Source organism: Balaenoptera ricei, chromosome 9 (genome assembly GCF_028023285.1).
Source record: "Balaenoptera ricei isolate mBalRic1 chromosome 9, mBalRic1.hap2, whole genome shotgun sequence".
Taxonomy (NCBI): Eukaryota; Metazoa; Chordata; class Mammalia; order Artiodactyla; family Balaenopteridae; genus Balaenoptera; species Balaenoptera ricei.
Window position 1 is genome coordinate 66,603,361 of NC_082647.1, and position 18,425 is coordinate 66,621,785.

The 18,425-nt window shown below is 34.1% G+C and overlaps 1 protein-coding gene across 1 annotated transcript in view; it reads right to left on the reverse strand.

Annotated features, from left to right (window-relative positions):
• VWDE (von Willebrand factor D and EGF domains) overlaps positions 1 to 18,425 on the reverse strand; it is a 95,059-nt gene that overhangs the window by 57,697 nt on the left and 18,937 nt on the right. Inside the window, 8 exon segments of the mRNA XM_059932527.1 lie at positions 2,787 to 2,927; positions 4,502 to 4,574; positions 6,056 to 6,172; positions 11,321 to 11,457; positions 13,737 to 14,691; positions 14,693 to 14,705; positions 14,860 to 15,069; positions 17,329 to 17,598. Of these exon segments, the coding sequence (XP_059788510.1) occupies positions 2,787 to 2,927; positions 4,502 to 4,574; positions 6,056 to 6,172; positions 11,321 to 11,457; positions 13,737 to 14,691; positions 14,693 to 14,705; positions 14,860 to 15,069; positions 17,329 to 17,598 (1,916 nt within the window).

Here is an 18,425-nt window from a genome sequence, read left to right on the forward strand (position 1 = left end):
GAAACACCAAGAAAGCAAGGGGATTCAGCACAACTTAATATTTTGGTCAATCCAGGCTTTTCTGGCAAAATAGTGATGGCTCTAGTAAGTGATAATGCAAACCCATCCTTATACTGTGTGTAACCCTGGGGAGACCTGTTAGTTTGAGAATTATATCCTCCTGCCTCTGTTTGGATGGGGCCCTGGATAACATCCTTTACTTCACCATGGGAACTATTCGGGTTAATGCTTAAAGAGCTACGGTTGTTTGTAGGAACTTCCAACTCCTCCAGACTGAGGTTTGTACTGGGGGTATGATCCACGTGTTCAAAATCTGATATCTGATGGGAAATAGCCTTCTTTGAATGATTCATTCGAGTTGTGACTGATTTTAATGAGAAGTGTGAGATGTTGATTGTATCCAAGAACTTTTTCATAGTTGCAGAACTGTGGCTAGAGCTTGCGCCAATTAGTGAATGTTCTGTTGATAGTTGTTGCAAATTTATGTCTAAACAACCAAAAAAGAAAAAGAAATGCTAGTCAATAACATCTGTTAATGCTCTGCTCTACCCACAGTATTTAACATTAGGTAATTCATTCCTTCATTTAATGTCTATTACTTGTATAAACACTATACTAAGATTTGTGCAGCAATAAGAAGTTATCACATGGTCCCTGCCTTCTAGGAACTTATGTAATCTATTTGGATACACAAGATAACACAGAATATTAAGCAGTATAGAAGTATTTGACTACGTAAAATTTTAATATTTCTGCATAAAAAGACAACATAGATAAGCCAAGCCATAGAGATAAAAAAGATAATTTCAAGTACACATTATGTAAAGGATCAGTGGCCAGAATATGTAAAGTACTCTTACATATCAACAAAAAGTCAAAAAAAAGTTACAAACAGATAATTAACAGAAAAGCAAATTTCAATGATTATTTGAAAAAAGCAATTAAATAGATAACCTTTGGCAAGTTCTATTTAGAAAAAAAACAATGGAAAGATATAACTAAACTTTGAAGATGAGAAAACAGAAAAAGCTATATATATGAAAAGAATTTTAAATTATATATACATATAATTTGAAACTAAGAATTTGAAATCTCAATGAGATAAATGATTTTTTTGCACAATATAAATGATTAAATTGACTGAAGAAGACATAGAGTAGATGACAGAAAAATTACTTTGAAAGAAATAGAAAAATAATCTAAAATAACCTCCTAAAATGATGCCAGGACAGCTGATCTAATGCAAAAAAATTAACCAAATTTCAAGGAAAGAATATTTTACAAAACTGTTGCAACACACACAAAGAGATTAAACATAAACATTTTGTCAGAGTGGCATAATCTTATAGCCAATATTATTTATGAAAATACATAAAAATTTAAAATGAAATACTAGTATTTCATTTAAATCAGATCAAGTGCAGCAGTGTAGTTACATATTATCACATCAGGATGAAATAGACTTGTATCTCAACTAACAGAATTATATCAAGATATTAGTGAAGAAAATAATATAAAATAATGTTAAAAAGTAATTTGATACATCAATTTTTTTTGTTAAAAACATTCTGAGAAAGTTAATCCATGGAAACATTAACAGAAATTGTAGCAAGTAATAATTGTTCTGAAAAAGCATTTGATAAAACGTAAAACCCACTCATGACTTAAAACTAAAGAGAATTCTGAGGAAGCAATCAAAGGAAAATTCTAGCAGAAACCTACAGTGATATCATATTCACTGGTGAAACATGAGAAGAATTCCCATTGAAACCATTAAGAAACACAGCTATTCCAATCCCTACACACTTGGAACTGGAGGTCCCAGCCACTACAATCACAACCTAAGTTTGAGAGCTGGGACAGGGCCATTAGATTGCTCAGGTTCAAGTCTTGCCTCTGTAATTTACAAACTCTGTAAATCTGAACAGATTACTTAACCCATAGATGCCTCTGTTTACTCATCTGTAAAATGGAAATAAAAGAGTTACTATATAGAGCTATTATGAGGATCGAACGAAATAATATATTAAAAATATTTTCCTAATGCTGGCACATCATAAATACAGACTAAATCTTAGTTACTATAAGAAAGTAAATGAGAGACAAACTCAGTATTTGCAAAAAATATTATGTTTTACCTATAAAATCAAGAAGAGAATCAACTATAAAAAACAGTGTAAATAAGAGTATTTAGTAAGGCAACCAGATACATGAATAACACTAAAATCAAGATAGCTTTCCTGTATTGCAATAATCAACAACACCTTGCAAAATGAACAAATGCAATGATATCTTGCAAGATAAACAGCTGATATTACAGTATGCAAAGGCATAAAGAAAGGTAATGAGAAACATGGAAGATCGTTATGAAGACAGTAATAGAGTATTATTGAATAAAACAAAGAGTTATAAAGAAAGCACTATGAAGAAGAAAAGGCCTTATGAAATAATGAGCTTCTCATACGTTTAGAGTTTGAGTAGATGATGAATGACCAGGGATTTATAGAATGTAAGTTTGAAATGGTCACTTCCAACCATAAGCTTCTCTGAAATCACCTTAAATAATGATATAATTTGTTCATTACACAACATGAATCACTTTTCTAGAATATAAGCCAGAGGATTCAAAAGATTAGCAAGAAAAAGAATAATTTGTAAACTGCATTATATAATCGTAGGTGAACTTTTTGAAAATAAAAATTCCTGACGAGTAAATATGGTAATCTTCTGGAAAACAAATGAAAGGTATTACTTGTCATTAGAGTTTAACTAAGACCATTACTTATTAGAGGCATTTCCATTTGTTGGCTTAACATTCCTCTCCCTCTGATTGGCATTTTTACCATCCTCTTCCTTAGTTACACTGTTGTCAGACCTTGTGAGAACCACAGTATGTGTAGTAAATTCATTTAAAAACTGTGTTTCAACTGTAAATGTATACATGAAAAACAGATCAGAATTAAACTGTTATAAAACTAAAGCACTGTGAATAAGAACATAAAATAAAAATGTCACTTGGATTGAACTCCTTGCAAATTAGATCAGAGAACTAGCTTAAATGTCACATCTGTAGCAGATGCTTCTGTTAGGGACTGAATTGTGTTCCCCAAAATTTCTATGTTGAAGCCCTAACCCTAAATGTGACTGTATTTGGAGATACTTTAAAGGAGGTAATTAAGGTTAAATGAGGTCATGAGAGTGGGGCACTAATCCTATAGGAATGACGTCCGTCCTTATAAGAGGAGGAAGCACATGAAGAGTGTACATATGAGGGTACAGTGAGAGAGCAGCCATCTGCAAACCAAGGAGAGAGGCCAGAAACCAGTGCTGCTGGCAACTTAATCTCAAGCTTCCAGTTTCCAGAACTGTGACACAACGAATTTCTGCTGTTTAAGTGACCCAGTCTGTGGTGTTCTGTTACGGCAGCCTGAGCTAACTAATGGATGTTCCTAGAGTCACGCTCACCCACTCAATCAATGTCACCTATCTGTGTTCATTCACAGAACTTTGTCCTTCACACTTACGTGTCTCTTTACTCCACTAGTTAGGAACTTCAAGAAAAGAACTGCACTTTATTTGCTTTTATAGTCATTGACTCTGGTGCCTGCCATAAAACAAAGTAAACAACAACCAACAATAAAAAATTACTTTGTCTTAACAAGCATTTTCCTAAAATACACAAATGCCTCTGATATGGTTAAGAAACTTACTAGTCACTCACGTGTAATGGAATTTGGTTCAGTGTGCTTTTGTCTTAAATTCCACTTGATAAAGGTCTTATTGAGAGAATGGGCCACTGTTTGGAAAAGATGGATGTTAGATCACTTTAGTGCACAGAGTGGAAGGTTCAGTATTTGGGACTGGATATTGATGTGAGTAGCTGAACTAGTAGGGAATTTCTCTCACCATCCTGCAGTGTGCTCTTCAAATCTGTTACCTCCCGTGCTAGACAGGTCCACCCCAATTTGAAGCACAAGGTGATATCATGTAATTAATATATATTTTTCATCAAAATACACCTTGTTTGCTTAATAATACCAAAGATACTGACTTTTTATTTATTTATTTATTTGGCTGTGCTGGATCTTAGTTGCGGCACGCGGGATCTTCATTGCGGCATGCGGGATCTTTTTAGTTGTAGCATGTGGGATATTTATTGTGGCATGCATGCAGGATCCCTGACCAGGGATCGAATCCAGGCCCCCTGCATTGGGAGCGCTTAGTCTTAGCCACTGGACTGCCAGGGAGGTCCCCAAAGATACTGACTTTTTATAATTTACTTTTCTTTGACATTAACTTTTTATAATTTACTTTTGTCTTTTTAAGTTTTTAAAAGGTTGATATCCACCAATGTTTTTCCTCTTTTCTCTAATTCTAAGTGCTCTCCCTGGGAAGTTTCACCCCTGACTGGTGACCTTAAGAATTATATCTTTAACGTTATCCCCCTTCCTGAGCTCCACTTGGCTATTCCATAGTCACCTCAGTGTCTGTGTTTCCAAACTGAATTCATCATCTTTTCTCTCCGAAACTATTTCTTCTTCCTCATATTTCATGTGTGTCTTAGTCAGCCCGAGCTGCCATGACAAAATATCAGAGTAGGTGGTTTAAACAACAGGAATTTATTTTCTAACCATTTTGGAGGGTGGGAAGTCCAAGATCAAGGTGCAGGCCCATTTGGTCCCTGGTGAGAGAGCTTTCTTCCTGCGTCCCAGACAGCTGCATTTTCCTGGTGTCCTCACCTGGCAGAGAGAGAAAGAGATTAAGTTCTGTGGTGTATCCTCTTAGAAGGACACCAACCCTATTGGATCAGAGCTTCTTCCTTATGACCTCATTTATCATTAACTACTTCCTTACTCCAAATACAGCCATATTGGGAGTTTAAGATTCAATGTATGAATTTTGGGAGGACATGATTCAGTCCTTAGCAATATGAATGTCAATTCTACCCACTCAATTTGCCTAAACCAAGCACTGTTAACTCTCTCCCTCACCATGCTAATCCCAATCGCTGACCAAGTACTATCAACTTGCTTTTTTTTTTTGAAGTATAGTTAATTTACAGTATTATGTTAATTTCAAGTGTAGAGCATAGTGATTCAGTATTTTTGCAGATTATACTCCATTATAGATTATTACAAGAAAATCGGTATGATTCCCTGTGTCATACAGTATGCCTTGTTGCTTGTGTGTTTTACATATAGTAGTTTGTATCTATAATCCTATACCCCACATTTGTCCCTCCCAACTTCCCTCTCCCCTATGGTAACCACAAGTTTGTTTTTTACGTCTGTGAGTCTGTGGAAACAGACTCAACTTTCTTCTTTAGTGTCTTTTTCATCCTCGTCTTAGGTCGGAATATCTTCATGCCTTTCCTATGTTTATAATATTGTCTTAACTCTTCTTCCCACCTTCACACTCGTACAGTTCCTTACCTGCAAGTGGTGCATCCTCTACACTGCTCTTAAGTAGACTTTCTCAGATGTAAACCTTATCATGTTTCTCATAGTTTGTCAGTGATCTGTCCACTGGATACCCTTGCTACTCTTGTAGCAGTCCCCTTACCTTCTCTATTCCAAGCACCCTGAATCCTTCTCAGTGCCCAAGGTGATGTTACATGCCTCTGTACCTTTGCTCACGCTGTTTCTTCTGCCTAGAATGTCTCTCTTTCTTGATCAGATACATCAGATTCAGCTGTAGTGATACTTCCTTTTAAAAACTTTTCCTTGTCCCTCAAGGTAGACATGATTCCCTGTGTACTATTCCTACTATTCTCTCTAGACACTTCTATCGAAAGACACAGAACATCATATTGAACTATGTGATTATTACATGTCATATTTCCTGCTACTATACTCAAACCTATTAGGTCAGAGGACATATCTTATATATTTCTGCATCTTCTGCATCTAGCTTAGTGCATGACCCTGAATGAATGCATGAGTACAAGAGAGAATGGAACTAAGTGACCTGAATTAATTAAATGCAGCAAAAACAGAAAGAAAAACAATTCATGCCAGAAAATAGGGACTTTTCCCATGACATATTTTTCCATCACCGTAAAATGCTTTTGGACATGAACCACAATGATAAGAACCAAAGGTATTGAGGCACTCTGCTCCTGAAAAGCAAGGCCTGGATTCACACTCATCAACATCTTCCTGGCAGTTTTTGCCTAAATAAAATATAGATTGGGAATTCAAATTATTTAATTTGAAAAACATTACATGTCAAATCAAAGATTGATTTCTTGTACTCTTTATGTATGTCCTGGTAACTCCCCCAAAGCTGTCATATATAAAGAGGAGAGAAGTGTACTGTTTTAAAAATTTACTATATAATTAAACATAAGGTTATTAATTAGATTCTATTTAACATTAAGTAAGACCCTTCAAGTTTAAAAGCTTTTCCCTATAAATAAGACTTAAGAAGGCCATTAATATTTTAAGGCAAAAATTACCATATTATAGCAGTAATTTGTACTTTGTTAAAAAACTCAGTGATTCTTTAAGAAGTTATTAGAATGGTTGCCTGCTTAGCTTAAGGACAACAATTCAGTCCAGTTATTGAATTGGCTGTAAAAATCCATAAAAATTTTACAGTGTGCTAGGAAAGTCAGTCTTTCTTCAATAAAAATTTTTGAGATGAGGTGTTGCTCTTTGAAATGTTTAACAGCTTATTTGAGTGAATATATTGACAGTCATTAATGATGGTAACCCCTACTGTAGTAAAATCCATGAAGAAATCAACATCTGAATTCTTTCAAAGGTAGTCTGTAGCAAAATAGCCCCAAATAATGAACATTTTTATTTTAGATATGCTGAAGAAAATCAGAAGACCCCTAAATGTCCTGCCTAGTTCTATTATTATGTTAAAATAGATGTCTTCAAGGAAAATATCAGCTCAGTAACTGCACATTTACTTATTTAATATTTATATCTATTTTAATTAAAGAAAATATTGGTATGAGTTTTTTAAAAGCCTTGGGAAGTTAAAATTGTCAGTCATATACTTATTTGGGGTTTCTGGAATCAGACATTTTGGAATAATTAATGAGTTAAATATTCCAACATTTCATTTGATTTCAACTCCTATATCATGATATTTTTAAGGTAATGAATTATCAATAAAATTCTTAAATGATAATTTTTATATTACCCATGGCAAATTTCTTTATTATTCTATACTATATTTCAATAGTAATACATTTAAATATATTTCTACCTACCAAATATAGATAGAAATGTTTAGGAACCTGCAAAATAAAATATAGACACAGAATATTGCCAAACTATAAAAATGAGCAAAAATTTAAGAGTATATGTAAGCAGGGCTTCCCTGGTGGCACAGTGGTTAAGAATCCGCCTGCCAATGCAGGGGACAGGTTCGAGCCCTGGTCCGGGAAGATCCCACATGCTGCGGAGCAACTAAGCCCGTGCGCCACAACTACTGAGCCTGCGCTCTAGAGCCCACGAGCCACAACTACTGAAGCCCATGCACCTACAGCCCATGCTCCGCAACAAGAGAAGCCACCGCGATGAGAAGCACGCGCACCACAACGAAGAGTAGCCCCTGCTCGTGGCAACTAGAGAAGGCCCGTGCACAGCAACGAAGACCCAACACAGCCAAAAATAAAAATAAATAAATTTATTTTTTAAAAAGTTATGGAGCTGTTGATGGCCACGTTTTTCACTATGTGGAGAAAGCTAATATCTAGTGAAAGGGAAAAATGAAGCCCACAAACAGAGAAAAGCAGAACCGTGACAGACACACACACACACACACACACACACACACACACACACACACAAATGCAGACAAACTGAGTCTTCATGGTGTTCAAGTCCCAAGTTTAAGCTTTTTTTCCTGAGAATTCAGCAGTCATATTCTATCCTGATTCTGTGAAAAATGCATTATCCTCATAATAAATATCATTTTTGCTCAAGCTAGTTCAATTGAATCTATGTAACTTAAACTAAATAAATTCTAACCAGTTCACCCTATTTAATAACTCAATGGCATATCATATTTAAACTTTGAGTACTATTTTTCAGTATTGAAATGCATTGTTGTCTAAAGAAGAAGAGCAAGGATAATGTTCTGGGTACTGATAACTACACAGAAAACTAAAAAGATGTATCTTATTACCAAAATTTAGATTCAGATTTTTAAAAAATTTATGACTGTGTAATGCTTTCAATGGCTCGGAAATAGTAAGTGTGCTGATGCTTCAATATTGTAGGTCAGCAGGAAAAAGAATGGAAGGCAAGAACACACTAGTCTGTGGCTAGTAGAAACTATGTTGCTGAAAGAGTGAGCCCTAGAACAAATCTCCGTATTTAAGGGAGTGTATACAGTCTGGTCTAGCAGATATATCAGTGGTTTCCTTCTAGCAGAGGGGAATGACAGCAATGTCTCAGGGTAGTCATGATGTTGACACTTAGATGGATACAGGGTTTCTTGGTTTTGTGTGTTGAAACAAGACTCCAGGCAATGACTGGGAATTTAGGGGTTATTTCCACCCCTCTGTTTGGAGAGCTTACCCCAAATGAGGAATAAACATTGTTCTATTTCTTTTCCATTCATCAATATTTGGGAATATCTATATGTACTGAGGATATTCTGATGAAAAGAGATCACAGAGGAAAAGACAAACAAATAAACACTTTCTTATTGCTATAACCAAGATTCAAATAAGGTGTAATGAGAGAGAAAGAAGCCACTAAGTCTAACCAGCACAGTCAAGAAGGCTTCAAAAAAGGACACAGCACTTCTCTTGAAAGTGAAAAAGGAGACTGCCATTTGGACACTGGGAGCAGAAACAGAGTGCGATTTAGCAAGGTTGGAGTGAATACCGTATGAAAAGACAGCGATGCATGAAACAGCATGGGATTTTCCTAGAGCACATGCAGGAAGTTCAAGCCTGCAAAAACAGACAAGAGCTGGATTATGAAGGGCCATTTGTTTCTAGGATAACAACTTGGATTTAATCCTATAAGTAAGTTATTTAAAAATTGGATTCTGTAAAGTCCTAGCAGCTTTTGGGGAGAGTGAAGGAAATGATTGGGTGTTTGGCGCTCTGGCTAAAAACTTGTTTAAAATTACTACTGCAAAATTAGAAAAGAACATATGTAATGTGCTAGTATTCATATAAAAAAAGAAGGAATTTACCTTCTCCTTTGTGCAAAAGAAACACAGTAAGGATAAACTAGAAAATAATGAGAGTGGATACCTTCAGGGGATGGATGGGAACAGGATGGAAAGAAGGGGTAATGGGAAGAGGGAGGTAGGGATGAGAAGACAGTGACATTTCTCTGTGTTGTATACCTGTTGTATGGCATCAACTGTTAGAACCATGATAATATTTCACATACCTTCCAAAAAAGTATATAACTAAAATCAACCAGAGTGAAGGAAACTCAAAATGGAATATAAATATTAAAAAATAAACCTAATTGTATTACAAATAAAATACATAAACATTCTAAACGGGGTGAGAAAGAAAATAGTTAATCTATGTAAGATTGTTTTGGCTAGTGAATATATTTTCTTTCTTTCTATAATTCTGTATAGTGTTAATGAATTCCAGAGTGTACTCTTTATTTATAAGCTATTTGGAGGAGGGAAGTAGTATGAGAAAAAATATCACAGGAAATATATATATCTGAAAGTAAGAATAAAATGTACTTTCCAAGAAAATATAAACCTATAAAATTCTCTTGTCAAATCACTTAATTATAGTGTGATGTCATATGGTTTATTCTGCCAAGAACAATGTAATGACAACTCTCTTGAGCGACATTGAAGTGGATGAAATAATACATATATATCACATTTTCTATTATGTGTCTTATTTCATTGGGGTTAGAATATTTCATGGCTCATTTAGAAAGGCTCTGCTCATAAAATCAGGAAATAAACATAATTCTTGTGTATAACTATTTGATAAAGACACAAACAAAAGTTATTTCCTCAAATTCTCAATCTCAGAATCAATTTAGAGAAAAGGTAAAAAGAATGCTAAAATATGATTTGCTGTTGTAAGTTTTTATCTTATCCATGTAGTAAGTACTTTCTAAATTCAAAGTGCTTTCCTTAAAATAAAATTCCACTTAAATAAAGAAAAGGAAGACCATATAAATAACCATCAAAAATAAGGTGTACACAATGTTCATTGCAGCTCTATTTACAATAGCCAGGACATGGAAGCAACCTAAGTGTCTATCGACAGATGAATGCATAAAGAAGATGTGGCACATATATACAATGGAACATTACTCAGCAATAAAAAGAAACGAAATTGAGTTATTTGTAGTGAGGTGGATGGACCTAGAGTCTGTCATACAGAGTGAAGTAAGTCAGAAAGAGAAAAATACCGTATGCTAACACATATATATGGAATCTAAAAATTTTTAAAAATGGTCATGAGGAACCTAGGGGTAGGACAGGAATAAAGACGCAGATGTAGAGAATGGACTTGAGGACACGGGGAGGGGGAAGGGTAAGCTGGGACAAAGTGAGAGAGTGGCATGGACATATATACACTACCAAATGTAAAACCGATAGCTAGTGGGAAGCAGCCACATAGCACAGGGAGATCAGCTCGGTGCTCTGTGACCACCTAGAGGGGTGGGATAGGGAGGGTGGGAGGGAGGGAGATGTAAGAGGGAAGAGATATGGGGATATATGTATATGTATAGCTGATTCACTTTGTTATAAAGCATAAACTATTACACCATTGTAAAGCAATTATACTCCAATAAAGATGTTAAAAGAAAAATGAGGTGTAATTTGATACACTAATGTTCAAACTGAGTGATCATATCTGTTTGGTGGTCTCAAGAAAGAAAAACACTATTTTTTTTTTTTTTTTGGTAATTCTCCCATATGAAATCCATTGTAAAGGAAATATAAAGGATGAGCACAATTTGTCTGAACTTTTTGGTTTGTAAGAGGGAATTGTTCCTATCTCTAAATCCTATAATTCATGCACAGAGTCTTAGATAAAAATGACCTCTATTCTTTGTGTTTTTACATTTCAGTAAATACAGAAGCTTATATATCAAGTTTGATATTATTTTAATTTCTTATTATGGCTTAAATAGTGAGTCAATACCTCAATAAAAATTATATAAAACAGTTTAATAGAGTTGGCAAATAGGGAAGCTTTAAGGTTAAGCAACTTAATAATTTTCCTGTTCAGTTCTCTGAGGATATGACATCCTTTGGGATTATGTTGCTAATTGATACTCCAAATTAATCTAAGAAAATTAATCTGAATAACTCAGAAACTTAATTGTTTTCAACATTATAATTAACATACCTTCAGTTTAGTAACTTCACATTTAATTGAAGGTGATTCTTTGAAGCCTTGACCAAAAACTCTCACCATGACACAGTTATATTTTTGAATATTACACAATCCAGCATTCTCAAGTTCTATAATTTCAGGAACCTTGTCTTTGGAAAAAATGATTTAAAAATAGGACATATTTGCTTTAATTCCAGAAAAAAACTAATTATTTTCAAGGCCAAAATTAAAAGCATATATAAACTAATATTTTAAAGTCTACCCCCAATAATATTTAGTACATTAATTAAACTATTACATGTTAAGAGTGATCTGGTATTAAAAGAAGTGTTACCCACTACTCAACTCAATAGAAATAGCATTACAGATACTACCAGTGCCTAACTATACAGGTTTAATTAATTTTTTAATAATATTTGATACCAAATAAGTATGAGTACTAACAAATTACTCCTACCATGGCCTATGTTTTGGTTTTACCATTTTGCTTTATGTCATAGAGATAGGTTATAGAAAAAGTGCTTTTGTAATAATATAGTATACTTAGCAATGTGATGTATTAAAATTTTTTAAAAACATTCTTAATTTGTCTTAGAAAAGAATTATCAAAATTTGTTCATGCTGTTGTCCCAGTATTGTTGATATTTTTGTGTATTATTGCTATCCTACATGCTACCATAATCTTAGGTGTACTTCTCAGTCATAGGAGAAAAAATTTCTTTTATCAGTCAGAGTTAACTGACCTTCATATGGTTATTTCTGTGGTTCTGGTCTTGGTAAGATCATTCATTATCTCTATGAGCAAGATCTGGTGGTCAAAATAGATAAATGCAGTATAAAAACAATTGAGTCCTTTGTCTAAGTAGTGGCAAAGTCCAAGTGAATATAACCTTAATAGCAATAGGATATAAAAATCCTGTTACATGTATTCAGAACCCTAAAATATTTACAAAAAATGTAAAAACCACGTATTATTCTTTCGTATATTCAACAAATGTCTACTGAGCAACTTCTGTTTTTCTGGTGTTATTCCAAATATTGGAGATATAGTAATTAACAAAATAGTCCCTGCCTTCATGTAACTTACATTCTAATATGGGAGGACAAAAAAATAAACCAATGAAAAAATAAATATAAAGTGTATCACATAAGTGTTTTTGAGGTAATGGAGAAAAAGTATATTAACTCTATTAAGGGAGATAAAGACCATGGGGTTGTGTGAGAAAAACTACTTTATTTAGAATGACAATGGAAAGATTCTATGATAATATGATATTTGAATAGAGAAGAGAAGGAAGTCAGTCATGAAGATATGTGGTAGAATGTGCCAGCGAGAGGGAGCAGTAAGTGCAAATGTCATGAGGTAGAAGCAGGCTTGGCCTTTTTTGAGGAACAGCAAAGCAACCACTAGAGAACTCTGGAAAGTAATGACCTGTGGAGACAATGGTAGATGAATTCAGTGAGAGAGGAGTCTCAGACTGCATAGAGTCTTCTAGGCCATAGTAGGACCTGCCAATTTTATGCTGAAGGAGATGAAGAGCTAACAGAGGGATTTAAGCAGGGGAGTAATACGATCTGACTTACATTTCAAAGGAATCACTTTATCTGCTGCATGGAGAATAAACTTTGAGAGAATCTATAATAATCCAGGGAGAGAGAATAGTGGCTTGGACTAAGTTGATAGCAGGGAAAGATATGAAATTCTTTGAAGCTAGAGCTGGATTTGCTGCTAATGGATCAAACATGAGGCTTGATATAAAAAGAAAAGTCAAAGTGACTACACGTTTTTAATGTGAACAATTAGAGGAATGAGGTTTGCATTTACTGAGATGGAAAAGGGCAGATTGGTGGTGGTAGGAGCAAAATCAGGAGTTACTGGTTTAATAGTTAAGAGAATCAAATTGACTTTTTGAAATGTCTTTCTCTAATATATTGGGACAAAATAATTTGTACCATTTAGATAGGTTGGAGAAAAAAATTAAGCATATTAGTAAAATGAGCAAAATATAAACAGTGCTTTAAAAATACTAAATTTGAGTTCTAGAAGAATGATTATCCTCTGCAAGTAGAGGGACCAGCTATGTGCAAAGGCCCTGAGGTCAAGAGAACTGGCATTGTAAGGAACAGCACAGAAACCAAAGTGGGTGGAGTGGAATGAGTGAAGGTGATAGTAGTAGGGGATGAGTCTCAAGATATTGTGTGCCTGATCACGCTATGTCTTATAGGCCATTATAAGTACTTCAGCTTTTATTCTGAGTAAGATGAGACTGTTTTGGAAAATTATTAACATATTGATTAATATAATTTGGGTTCTTTTCCATATATAATCTGAATAAAGCCTGTTAGGATACTGAAGGTAAAAAAGAACAAAGAAGTTTTCATAATTAAATAACATACACAAGATCACAGTTGGAGTGCATTTACTTACCGTGTGAATCACTGCAATCATAGGAACTAAAGCCTGGGGAGCATGCACACCCCCATTCCATACACTGCCCATGGCCACTGCATAAATTGGGGCATTTTAATGACAAGAGAATGTCTTTAATTGACTTGCTGTATTCTTCTCTGTTATATTTCCCCTCTTCCAAAATCCTCTTTTCACATTCATTTTCTAAAAGGGCCACACCTGCTTCTGCCCAGCTAAGATCATCTTTTAGGAGAACATCCTTAACACACATCTCTATCACACTGTCTAGTCTCTTGCCAAGAAAGGCAAGACAGTGCATTCCCATGCTGGAGTTGGCAAGAGCGTGCTGACATAGTGCCGATGTGCTGTATTCGGTGTGGCCAGATGGTGTGGGCCACGTGGGGACAAACTCTTGGTGGACATCCTCAGTATGGTCCTCAGGGAAAAAGTAAGTAAACTTTTCTAGGTCACTTTGGCTGAGACTTTGAAAAGCAAACACAGGAAGAAACTCACTGAAGTTTTGCTGTTTCCATCTGTTTTGTCGATCCCACCTTGTTTCTTGGCTGTGATTACCCTGGTCCTGTGTATGTCTCCCCTTGTCCAAAGTTTTTGATGCATCTTGTTTTTCATTCCCAGGATGTTTTTGTAAATTTAAGTCCAGATTGGTTAGATTCACATGCTTTTTTTCTTGAGGAAAGAAATACAAATTATTCTTTTCTCGAGATGTATGCTTGTTTATTCCTCTGACAGGAGCTTCTGAATTAATATATTCAGAGGTGACATCTAGCTCTGGTATCAAGGAAGCAAGTTTGACATGTTTGGGGTCTTTGCAAGCTGAAACAATCTCTGATTGAGAAACACTTTCCAGATGATTAGAAGATGGATACAATGAAGTAGTGTCCAATGAGCAGCTACAATAGGATTGTTTTCTAGGTGATGGCAGAGAAACTGGCATTGTGTCAAACATGCTTTTTTCCTGGTAAAATCCTTCCAGATGGAAAACAGAAAAGAATAGTAATTTGGACAAGAACAATTTTTTCTCAGTAACGTGTTGCAAAAAAAGCAGAGCGTTGAGTCACCCACCACTCAAGTTAAGTCAAATATTAATACAATAACAAACGAAAATAAGTTACTTTCTTACCTCCATTCATTAATAAAAGCAACACAATTATTAAAAGTTTGATCAATTTTGATCCCATTTTTGTGATGGAAATCATTTTCTGGGTTTTCATCAAAGGTGCCACAAAGTCCCATAGTGTTTCTGTAATCTAAACTAGGGGCTCTGATTGTTAAACTCATGCCCCACTCCCTAAGGTCAGCAGGGATAAATGCTCCAGAAGAAAACCAGATCTGAAGTACAGAAATAAAAGATGCTTAAACAATATTCAATATGGATTAAGAAAAAACTAGATTTTTTAAGAAATAAATTCATTTATTCCTTTAATATAAAAAGAGAACAAAATACTGGTGGTTTTCTTTAGATCACAAATTTCCTTTTAATACTACATGTCAAAATAATGGGTTTTTGCCTTTTGCTAACTTGAAATTTGAACTCCATATTGATCCTTTCATTGAGATAGTTTGTTTGTACTCCTTTCTTTAAATGATTTAAACTAAACTAAATATTTTATATGATTAAAACAGCTAGAAATGTTGAGGATAATGTTTACCAAGTAATATCTCTGAAAATAATTATTTAATATAGAACTAGACTGCTGGGTAATTAATTTACACAGATAAATATAATTCCAGAGGAGTACATATTCCTGTGGCTAATCAGTCTTCTCTTGCAGCCAGTAGGTAAATAGAATCAGAAGCCAAATTATACCAGAAAGTTGCCTGGGGAGTTGGGAATGGGAGCAAGGGGTTTATTGAATGATCCTAAGAGCCTGTGTCATCCATGATCCTCCTGACAGGAGGATCACTTCTCCCAGGTCAGGGACTTGGATGTCTGTGTTGAAAATATACCATCTGTGTTTGTTCCTCTGACTCTCCTTCCCCTTTTAATTTTTTAAATTTTATAATAGTGTCCTTTTCCTTTTCATGAAAACAGTAAGTATTCATTACAGAAAAATATTTAAAAAGCAAACAAACCTTACATTACTACTCAGTCTGAGGTAGCTAATGTATCTTAATCCAAGTTCTTTGAAAACCTCACCTATATTTCATTAATATCTCTCCCTGTCAATAAATACACATTTACTCCAAAACTTTCATGACTACAAAGTGTTCTGTTATGTGATGTCATTATATTTAGGGTTTTGATTAAACTATTTTATTCATCACTGATTAATTGTAATTTTTCCCTCTTGGAGAAATACAATGAACATCACTAGGGTTCTGCATATCCTTAATTATTTTATTGTGATACATTTTCAGAAGTAAAATTTCTTGAAAAATGACAGGCATAGGTTCAATTTATTATATATGAATAATATGTATGTCTCTGGAAAGACTGCAACTACTTTGTCTACTCTTGCTCTTGTATGACAGCTATTTGATCTGCATTTCTTTGATAAACTAATGAAGTTGACATTTTCATATTTTTGTTGGTTATTTGTACTTTTGGACATACTTATCAGTTTCATTTCTTTTGTGAATTGCCTGTTTATATTATTTGCTCATATTTATTGGAGTGCTGACTATATATTAGTGATGTATGAGTGCTTACTGTATTAACTGTATGTTTTATATGTAGCAAATATTTTCCCAATTTTTGATTTGTATTTTGGTTTTTAATGATGGAATTCAAATATATAACACTATGTTAAAAAATTCTTATTCATCTTAATGCTATAAAAACATTCACTTACATTTTCTACTACTTTCATTTAAATTTAAATTTCATTCACCTGGAACTTACTTTTTTGGAAGATGAAAGGAAGATGACCTTAAAATACAAATAATTAGCTCACAGATATTAAGTATTATTTTAAAATGTCAATAAGTATATAATCTTGGATCTATTTCTTGATTTTCTAGTCTCTTCCATGTATCTACCAGCTTATTCCTGAGGCAGAACCATCTGTATTCATTTTTTAAATGGGCTAGCTATTCCTGAATATTTATTCTTTTTTTAAATTAATTTTTGCTGGAGTATAGTTGCTTTACAATGTTGTGTTAGTTTCTGCTGTACAGCAAAGTGAATCAGTTATACGTATACATATACCCCCTCTCTTTTAGATTTCCTTCCCATTTAGGTCACCACAGAGCACTGAGTAGAGTCAGGAACAAGACAAAGATGTCCACTCTCATCACTATTATTCAACATAGTTCTGAATATTTATTCTTAATTATATATTTCATCTCTGCCTGATATACCATTTATTGGGCATTGTCAAAAATATGAATAACCCAAATTATCAAACTGAAATCTTAAGGCACTTTAGATTTGACAGAGTTTTAACTGTGTTGTGTCTATTTGTGTGTGGTAAGTGAAAAAAATTTTATTCCATCTAAGATTGGTGTTAATCAAAAAGCTACTTTCTTGAAAAAACTAATGTTGAAAAATAATAGTTCCTAATTTAATAGAGATGAAAAGAAGTTCATATTTGAATACAAAATCTGGGGGAAAAAAAGAAAAAAAATACTTTTTTAACAGTGAAGAATCGTGACTTTTCTTCCTAAGTAAGATTCACTTATATTGATATTGCTAGTTACATCTTGGCTCTTTACAAATAAATATGGCTGTGATTCATGTAGCTGACCACCGCACATATCTAAAGTAACTACATCACCTTCTTCTTTGGCAACAAAGCCGCAGTTACATGACACAGGATAGTGGAGGCTTCCACAGTCCCACTGACATACATGGACTTCAAAATCACGCGACATACTCTTATAAAGCACAAATGTTCCAGTCTTGAAGTTATCATACATCCTATCATTAACAGAAGTCAATTGCATTAAGAATTGGTATAAAATATCACAATAATATGTTACAAACCAAATATACATATTAAATTTATTTATATGCACTCAATATATTTTGATGCAAGAATGGAAAATCTATATTCTAATAGCTTTATATATAAAAAGCAATTATTTGTAGAGTACTGAATGAAACAAAATAGTGATAAACACCTAAATCTCTCTCACTACTTTTTTCTTCTATTTCATCATTTCAGTCAATCCCTACTTTCAGCCTTCTCTTTCTGACACTGCTTTTGTTTTCTTTGTAGCACCTATTTCCTCAGATACACTGTATATTTTATTTATTAGTTGTGTATGTCTCTCTCCACCCAGACAAACGTAAGCTCCATGAGAGCAGGGGATACTTGTCTGTTTTGTGCACTGCCATACTCTAGCACGTAGTACGTGGTTGTCACTTAGTTGTTGCACAGTTAATCTTGTTGAATTATAACACATTAAATTAATCACCACTATGCTTTCTTGAGGTTTTTTCCACTAAAACTTCTAAGCCTTTAATTATAACCACAAAGGATTCTTGTATGTGAGATCATTTCCTACAACTTTTCAATAACTTTTCAAACTTTTGCAGTTTCATTTGTTATTGGGGGGGGGGGTTATATATCTCTTTACTGATACTGAATAATTTTACTGACAATGATCACATTATAGATTTTTTTAAAGAAGAAATTACCTTGTATTATGAAGAAAATTATTACTGAACAATGAGGTGTTCTTATTATTTCTTTAGCAACATCTTAAAATCATGTATTCCCCAGAACAGTATAACTGAGTTTA